At 41.0% G+C, this 9724-nt stretch overlaps 1 protein-coding gene across 4 annotated transcripts in view; it reads left to right on the forward strand.

The window, feature by feature from the left end:
* Positions 1-2432: 2432 nt before the first annotated feature.
* Positions 2433-9724, forward strand: part of TPRKB (TP53RK binding protein) — an 8119-nt gene continuing 827 nt past the window's right edge. Inside the window, exons 1-4 of one of the 4 annotated variants that reach the window (XM_039240165.1) lie at positions 2433-2492; positions 6002-6161; positions 7060-7182; positions 8785-8961. In XM_039240165.1, the coding sequence (XP_039096096.1) occupies positions 6021-6161; positions 7060-7182; positions 8785-8961 (441 nt within the window). In that variant the 5' untranslated portion in view covers positions 2433-2492; positions 6002-6020. The other 3 variants (XM_039240164.1, XM_039240167.1, XM_039240166.1) reach the window with 3 other exon arrangements.

Consider the following 9724-nt stretch of genomic DNA (forward strand, 5'->3'; position numbering starts at 1 on the left):
TTAAATGGAATCATACAGTATTTACAATTTTCATGTCTGACTTTTTTAATTCAGCAGGATTTCTTTGAGATCCATCCATGTTATTATTAAGTCACAATAGTTGGTTCTTTTTTATTGCCAAGTTGTAATCCATTGTATGGATATATGATTTGCTTATCCATTCACTTGATGAACATTCGGGCTATTTCCAGCTTTAAGTGATTACAAATAAGCTGCTATAAACTGAACCATTTTTCTTTTAATGTCTATTTTTAATCAACTTTATTGAGGCATAATGCATAATTTATTGTCCATAAAATGTTTTCAAAGTGCATAGTTTGATGAATTTTGACAAAGTCATACTCCCTTTATAACTAACACCACATCAAGATATAAAACATCGATAGGCTTCACAGCAAAGATTACCCTGGGGTCCTTTCCAGTCCATCCATGTCTCCCACTCCTCCATTCTCAACAGCCACTATCTGGTCTTCCGGTCAGTCTAGAATAAGTTTGTAATTCCTAGAGTTTTGTAGGAAAGGGATCATACAGAAATATATTAAATTCTAGTTTCTTGCTTTTTTTCCCTGAGCATGTTTTTAGATTCATCCATGTTACAAATATTGTTGCAAGTATCAATAATTTATTCCTTTTTGTTACTATTTCATTGTATGAATTTACCACAGTTTGTCCATTGATCTGTTGTTGGGCATTGGGTTGTTTCCAGTTTTTTGCTATTAAGAGTAAAGTTGCAGGTCACCTGGGTGGCTCAGTAGGTTGAGCTTCCAACTTCAGCTCAGGTAATCCACGTCGGGCTCTGTGCTGACTGCTTGGAGCCTGCTTTGGATTCTGTGTCTCCCTTTCTCTCGCCCCTCCCCCACTTGTACTCTTTGTCTCAAAAATAAACAAACATTAAAATAAAAAAAAGTAAAGTTGCTACGAACATTCACGTATAAGCCTTTGTTAGTTACATGTTTTCACTTCTCCAGGAAAATGCAGAGGAATGAAATGTAGAGTACAGTAAATATACATTTCACTTTTTAAAAGAAACTACCACACTCTTTTCTAAAGTGGTTATACTATTTTATAAAATTCAGACCAGCAATATGTGAGGATACCAATTACGTTTGACAACACTTATACTATCAGTCTTCTAAATTTTAGTTGTGTGGGTATGTAGTAGTAGCTCATTATGTTTTAAATTTGCATTACTCTGATGACTAATAATGTTGAGCAACTTTTCACGTTTATTGGCCTGATTCACAGATCCTTTATAAAGTGTTCAAATTTGTCACCCAATCTTAATTAGGTTGTTTTCTCTTACTGAGTTGTAGGTGTTCTTTATGTACTCTGGGTACCAATCTTTTGTAAGAATATCTTTTAGAGGGGTGCTTGGGTGGCTTGGTTGATTAAGTCCTATTTCGGTTCAGGTCATGATCTCATGGTTTGTGGGTGGGTTTCAGCTGAGCTTAGGGCTCTGACAGCTCTGGAGCCTGATTCGGATTCTGTGTCTCCCTTTATCTCTGTCCCACCCCATACCCCCAGCTCATGCTCTGTCTCTCTCTTGCTCTCAAAAAAAAACAAACATTAAAACCAGGTTTTTTTTTAAAGAATATATTTTACAGATATACTCCCAGTGTGTTCAAGCCCAGGTTTTCTTTACTATCCCTTAAATGGGGGAAGGCTATTTGTGTCTCAGAGCCTTTGAACTCTCTTTCTTGCCTGGAATGCTGTTCTCCCCAGTTACACGGCTTGCTTCAGACCTCCTCCAGTGTTCAAGGGGCCCTTTCTGGTGGGATCTTAACCATCCTGTATGAAATAGTAATACCCACGGCCAGGCATTCCTCTTTCCTTTATTTTTTCTCCATAGTACATAACCACCCGACCGGCACTTGTTATTTACTTCTGTAAATTTACCTGTGTTCCTGTGTAAAGAAAAGTATGGACCAAGATGAACCCCAACCATAAAGAACATGGAAAATAATTATCTGCAGCTTGCTAAGAAGATTACCTCTTCTCTTGGAAGTTTATACGCTTGGAAATGACAAATTTCTGAGCCTGATAGACGAAGGAAGACATTGATTTCATCAGTGTACTGTCACCTATCTCTTAAGTACCCGAAGCAAATTGCGGTCCACTTCAAATCTCTAAATGACCCCACAGATGCAAGAAGGAAACCAGTACCGTCCGTCCCCGAAAAGAACTGTAGCGGAGTTCATCTTAGCCAACACTGTTCTTTGCACGAAGAAACCGGTGTCTCCCCTAACGCCCAAAACGCGCTGGAGAAAGGCTGAGACTCGCCCTGAAACCTCAGAGTCCGGTCCCGGGGTTCTTACCGTCCCTGTCGCCGGAAGTGACAGACGGGGCCCCGGCTACCCTTTGCGTCCGCCGACGGCACTCGGGCTGGAGAAGCAGCTTGTGGGGTGGGGCGAGCGCAGTTGGCGGTCAGCTTCCGGAAAGTGAGGGTTTTGTTTCCGAGGGGAAGGCGTTCCGGGAGGACCGAGAGCGCGCAGGTGAGTCCTCTCCGGCCGGGCGGAGAGGGCTGGGGGCGGGGAGCCGGAGGGCCAGCCCGGGAGCGCAGTACGCAGTAACGAGCTCACGCACTCCTTCGAGGGGGGCACAGCTGAAGGAGGATTCATCAGACCGATAACTCGGGCTGAGGAGCGCGTGTAAGAGGGCCTGGCACCCTGGTAAATGGATTTTTAAACGGAAAGTTGAAGGGAGGGAGGAAGAAGCCACAGGCAGAGTTGAGGAGCGAGCTTGGGGATTTGAAACTGGGGAGGCCGCTGGGAGGTAGCGGAAAGACCGCGGTCCCTAGACAGGTGCGCTGACAGCAGCACCGGGCGAAAGGGCAGACTGGAGGGTCCTGAACGCCCTGCTATCACGTGGGGGCTTTTTTTTTTTTTTTTAATCACATGAGCGGCGGAAGGACGAGATGTGGTTTACGTTTAGGAAGGATCGCTCTTACTGCCAGGTGGAAGTTGGATGGTAGGAGGGCTGGAACGGCGAGGGTACCACCCCTAGGAGGCCACAGCTGTAGCTGAGAGATGGGGCCTGGGCTGGGGTCAGTGGGTATGGGGGAGAAGTGGACGGGTCAAAATGATGCTTCAGAGTAAAGTCGTCAATGGGGCTCCTGGGTGGCTCAGTCAGTTAAGCGTCCGACTTCCTCTCAGGTCATGATCTCTCAGTTCGTGGGTTACAGCCCCGCCTCCGGCTCTGTGCTGACAGCTCAGAGCCTGGAGCCGGCTTCAGATTCTGTGTCTCCCTCTCTCTCTGACCCTCCCTTGATCATGCTCTCTCTCCCTCTCAAAAATAAATATTAAAAAAAAGAGTAAAGTCGTCAAGACTATAGATTAGCTACGGGAGCTAGGAGTATTACTGTGGATTTGCTATGATTGAGAGGTAGGTATCCAACGATTCTAAATTTCTGGCCTAAGTGAGGGAATTATATTTTGACTTTTGCTAGGGTTGATGAGAGACCATAAGGCAGGCCAAGGGCAAAGTACAAGCTAGCGCGCGCACACACACACACCCCACACAGAGGGATATGTGTGATATTCCGTGGACACTTCTGTCTACCCAAGAACAAAGGAAAGGACAAGAAACAAATGGTTAAGAACTGATGAGAGTCTCCACCAGTTTGCAAAAGAAAGGTAATCATTCCATAGCCTACAGTCCAGGAACTCGATGCTGTCCTAATGTTAATGCTTTGCTAGAGGGAAAAACCACCTTAGTTTAACAATAGCTAGGCCTCCAGTAATCTGTGAGTCTTTAGCATGGGAAAGTCTCTAGAAATTTCCCTTTTGACTTTACCTCCCCCAGGCTCATAGCGTATTACAAGCCACTCTTCACAAACACCTGTTTCTACCCAGGGGTCCTGTTCCCATGCTTTAATAAAATCACCTTTTTGCACCAAAGATGTCTTAAAGAATTTTCTTGACCATCAGCAATGAACCCCACTTATCACCCCAAGACCTCATCAAGGTGACCTTTTTTCCGTACTGTAAAATCAACAAAAACTTTTTTTTCCCTTGCTGATTATCTGTACTTAGTGTGCTTACTGCAGAAAATTCAGTACAAAAAATTTTTTTAATAGAAGAGGATAAATGTTACCAATAATCCTTCCACCTAAAATGGCCATATTTTGGTGTGTTTCATGTTTTTGTTTTCTGTGTGCATCTTTTTGTGCAGTTGGCAATATATTCATTATATTCTTCTGTATCGTTTTTCTTCCATTGGAAGTTACCATGACAATAAAGATTGAACTGCTGTGTGCCAGGACATTATTCACACATACTTATTTTTTTCTAACAAAAAGTCAAATGTAATTCCACCAAGTCTGAGAGAACTTTCTGGTGTATCTTTCTTTCAATAATTTCTTAGGCTCCTTTTTGAAAAGCCCACAGTTAATTCCACATTTTATGTTTTGTCTTTCTTTTTTATGTAATTTTTACAATTTATTTTGAGATAGAGTGTGCATGCCAGTGGGGGAGAGGCAGAGAGAGAGAGGGAGAGAGAATCCCAAGCAGGCTCCATACTGCCAGGGAGGAGCCTGATATGGGGCTTGAATTTAGGAACTGTGAGATCATGACCTGAGCCAAAGTCAGATGCTTAACCGACTGAGCCATGCAGGTGCCCCTATGTTTTGTCTTTCAATCAGATGTTTTTACTTAATGTTATGTATTGCTATATCACACAAATTAACTGGTCTCCAAGATCAAAGTTTTTAATGCTTGTTTAGTTGCAACAAATATGTTATTTGCTAGTTTGTTTTCAACTTTTTGCTATTAGAATGATGGGGGGGGCGATGTGCCTGGGTGGCTCAGTCAGTTAAGCATCCGGCTTCGGCTCAGGTCATGATCACACAGTTCATGGGTTCTAGCCTCGCATCAGGCTCTGTGCTGACGGCTAGCTCAGAGCCTGGAGCCTGCTTCAGATTCTGTATCTCTGTCTCTCTCTGACTCTCCCCGGCTCATGCCGTCTCGATCTCTCTCTCAGAAATAAATAAAACATTAAAAAAATTTTTAAAAAAAGGATTATTATGAGAGGGGCATCTTATTACATAAGTTTCAGGTTTTTAATTTATTCCTTGAAAAGAGTCCTAGAAATGGAAACTACCAAGTAAAAGGATAAAATGAACTTAACAAATTGCCTCACCCAAATATCTCACTAAGACTTTGAAACTGTTTTAAAGATCAAGTGTTTGCAATACTTAGTTTTTCAGTTCAGGATGGTTGTCTTTCTAGTCAAGCTGTCTTTTGTCTTTGTCTTTTCCTTATTAAACTTATGTCTAAGAAAGGGCCAGTATTGATTTAATAATTGTACCCTCTCTTGGGGCACCTGGGTGGTTCAGTTGGTTAAACATCGACTTCACCTCAGGTGATGATCTCATTGTGGGTTCGAGCCCCACATCAGACCATGCACTGACGGCTCAGAGCCTGCTTCGGAATCTTTGACTCTCTCTCTTTTCCCCTCCCCTGCTTATGCTCTCTTTCTCTCAAAAATAAAACATTAAAAATAACTGTATTCTCTATTTAAATGTCATGTGTGAAATGAATATGAGTCAAGTATCATACTTCAACAAAATTTTCTTAGTATTTGTGTCTAGGTTCTGCTAAAATACACACAAAATGGGAAGATCAGAAAGCTAATAAGGCTAAGTTGGAGTGAGATTCTGCTTACACCATAAGTAACCTGTGGTCTAAAGAATTTCTGACATTCTGCTCCTATTTGTCTGCTAGAGAGCTGCCCCTCGGCTGTGCATCAGAGCTTGCCTGCCTGCACACCCAGAGAACCAGGCAGCAACCTTGATCCTTTGGTGAAAGGAAGCCAGAAACAACTCAGCAGGGGTAGGAAGACATCTCATGAGGATGCCAAATGTGCTTTGGGGATGGATCTTCTAGGTTAACAGTTCTGTCATCTTATTATTAGGATTATTTTATTTGTTAGCAAGGATGTTTATTAGTGAATTATACCATTAGCTTTTAAACAGATTTTAAACAGAAGTCTTTTGGTCTTTTAGAATCCTGCTTGTCTATGAAATGCAGTTAATACACCAGCTGGACCTATTTCCTGAATGCAAGGTGACTCTTCTGTTATTTAATGATGTCAAAAATGCTGGAGACCTGAGAAAAAAGGCCATGGAAGGTGCTATTGATGGTGCATTAATAAACCCTAAGGTGGTAAGTACAAGTGAGAACAAATGAGCTATAAAGGGGCATTTAAGAATATGTTAATTTTTCATGATATTATAGGTTAGCCTATAATTGTCACATTTGGATAAATAGTTCTTGCCTAAGCTGTGCAGTCAGACTGGGCCAACCTTGAGTTTAATTGTGAATAGAAGCCAAAGTGCTAGGCCCTTCCCAGGAGATATGAAAGGTTGTATTCTGACTCACATGTAATGACAAATGCTTGGAGCTTCATTTCCTCATTTGATCTAAAAAATCTCTGCACAGGAGGCATCCATAGTGGTTAAGAGCACATACAGTAGAATCAGGCTACCAGGGCTTAATCTCAGCTCTGCCACTTATTATGACTTTGAGCAAGTAGTGGCCAACCTTTGTATCACACTTGCTATGTTCCTGCCATCGTTCTAAATGCTTTCCATATACTAACTCACTTAATCTTCACAACAACCCTATGATGTCAGTACTATGATTATCTGCATCTAACAGATTAAAACTAAGGAATTTGCCCAAGTCCCTTCAGTGGGAACTTACAGATCTGGGATTCAAACCCAGACATTCTTTGCTTTGATTTCCTCTTCTACTGCATGTGAATAATAATACTGATTTAATAGGTTATTTTAAGAATCAAAATATACAGGTAAAATGCTTAGACTATGGCCTTTTCCATTATTAGTACTCAATGTTCTGTTTAAAATTTTTACAACCAATTTAAGTTCCTTATAGTTTTAACATTCTATGATTTTCTAAACACCCAGCAATTTTGAAAATACAGTCCATAGAAATTTGGATGATGGAAAAGAGCCTGACATTGGATTTACCAAGAGATAAGCATGCGTCTCTGGAGTGCTCCAGATTCTCCGTGTGTAATTCTTTATGTTCTCTTTGGCAGATTGTCGATCCATTTCAGATACTTGTGGCAGCAAACAAAGCAGTTCATCTCTACAAACTGGGAAAAATGAAGACAAAAACTCTATCAACTGAAATTATTTTCAATCTTTCCCCAAATAACAATGTAATTAATATGGATTTTACTTACTTAATTTCTGTTGACCTTGTTGTGCTAATGTGTGTTCCCTAGTGTCAAGCTCTAATAATGAAGAGTGTTCTGGACAGAGTTGAGGTTTAGCACTGCCTCTTTCTAGACACATAAGCTTTGGGGTCACTTCACATAAGAGTAAACAAGAATTTAGCTACATTAGATGAGGATAATGTAATATGTCCTTCTTACCATATGGAGTCAGGAAGATCCCATAAATAATGTATAAATGTAAATGGTAAAACATTAAGCATGGATATTTGTGTGTTACCATGCACATCATTTACTCTCCCTATAACTCCTTAAGGATAGGTCTTTTCCATACACCAGAAATGGTGTACCTGGTTTCTGGTGTACCTGGTACCTGAACCAGCCCTTAACATGGGCTCACTCACACATCCAGGGCTCAGGAAGAGTTGTGTTTGAGATACTGGTAGTAATCAAAGTTATTGAGCTAGATATTCTACCTGTAGCCATGAAAAAATAACTGAAATTTTGCTGATAAAGTTTTAGTATTACTACTGCTATTAAGAACACCACCGGGTACTAACATCATCCAAAGGACAATTAGGAAACCTGTGGCATGCTTTAAAATAATGTTTGAAATTTTACAAAGTTTATAGATTGCATGATAATAGAATTCCTCAGTAATTGGAGAAAAAATGACCAATTATAATTTCTTTGAAATCATTTGAAGGTATTTGAGTAACAATTATTGAGTAAACATCTGTTGGGCTTGTCCCTCTTACAGTTACAGTTCTAGGGCAGGAGAAACAAATATGTTCCTGAGGAAGGCAGATAAACAAGATAGAAATCCAAATGCACTAAGATAAATGATACAAGGGGACTAATACTTCAGACCAATGGGAACAGCAAAGACGCAACTCCTGTGAGGAGGAGAGTGCAGCAGGGGAGTGACATTAGCATTGGACCTTGAGGGATGAGGGCACTGCAGACTGAGGACAAAGTTTGAGCACAGGAAAGAAAGTATGAAATGATGGGACACCCATACAGTCCAGACTGGCTCAAAGGTGGGTGTACGTGGCTAGAGGGTCACTTGGGGCCAGAGGGAGGGGGTGTTTGTGTTAAGAAATGCCAAGAAGTAGGCTTGACTGTGCAGGGATGAGTGCAGTTTTGGGCGGAGAGTATTCTAGAGGCAGATCTGGTGGGTGTCAGGAAGGGCTGTTGAAGAGAAACACTGTAGGTAGAATCATTAGGATGTGAAAAGTAAGATGGGGCGCCTGGGTGGCTTAGTCAGTTGAGCGTCCGACTTTCGCTTGGGTCATGATCTCGCGGTTCGTGGGTTCGGGCCCCGCGTCGGGCTCTGTGCTGACGGCCAGCTCAGAGCCTGGAGCCTGTTTCAGTCTGTGACTCCCTCTCTCTCTGACCCTCCCCTGCTCACGCTGTCTCTCTCTCTGTCTCCTAGAAATAAATTTAAAAAAAAAAAAAAAAAAAAAAAAAAAAAAAAAAAAAAAAGAAAAGTAAGAGCCTGACCAAGGAAGGAGGAGGCCCATGGGGGTTGTTTCAGACACAGAAGCCACTGGTTATTGTCTGTTTTTGTTTTGTTTTGATCTTTAGATTTCAGAAGCTTTGAAAAAATTTGGTATCTCGGCAAATGACACTTCAATTCTAATTGTTTACATTGAAGAGGGAGAAAAACAAATAAATCAAGAAGACCTAATATCTCAGATAGAAGGTCATCAAGTTTCCCTGAAAAATCTTCCTGATATAACAAATATTACAGAAGTCAAAAAGGTTTGTAGATCTGTATTTTTAGATAGAGTGTGATAGATGAAGAATAATACTGATGCTGTTTGTGTATTGATCACCAAGGCTTCTGGTTTTAACTTTTAAGAAAGATTAATTTAAAAATACTTGAAAAAATGAATAAATAAATAAAAATACTTGAAAAATAGTTATGGATGCAAAGACTTAGAAGATGCAGGTTTATGTAAAATTTAGTTAGGAATTTAGTTGAGAAAAGCATTCTTTAATTAAGAATACATAACTTCAGCAACGCCTGGGTGGCTGTCAGTTAAGCATCTGACTTCAGCTCAGGTCATGATCTGGTTCACAAGTTTGAGCCCTCTGTCCAGCTCTGTGCTGACAGCTCAGAGCCTGGAGCCTGCTTCAGATTCTGTCTCTCTCTCTCTGTCTCTCTGCCCCTACTCTGCTCTGTCTCTCTCAAAAATAAATAAACATTAAAAAAAAAAAATAACTTCAGACGCACCTTGGTGGCTCAGTTGGTTGAGCGCCCTATTTTTGATTTCAGCTCAGGTCATGATCTCAGTGTCGTGGGATCAAGCCCTTCTTGGGCTCTGCCCTGGGCATGGAGCCTGCTTGGGATTCTCTCTTCCCCTCTCATTGCTCGTAGTCTCTCCTCTCAAAAATAATAATAATAATACAGTACACATTCTGTATTTCTTTTACATTTCAAATGTACTGTGTAAGCTTGATCTTTAATATCTTGCCATATGCTTTAAAAATTGGTATAGATTCAGTTTCTTTTTTTTTTTTT

This window comes from Hyaena hyaena, unplaced genomic scaffold, assembly GCF_003009895.1.
Source record: "Hyaena hyaena isolate Hyena2069 unplaced genomic scaffold, ASM300989v1 scaffold_168, whole genome shotgun sequence".
In the NCBI taxonomy this organism is placed as follows: Eukaryota; Metazoa; Chordata; class Mammalia; order Carnivora; family Hyaenidae; genus Hyaena; species Hyaena hyaena.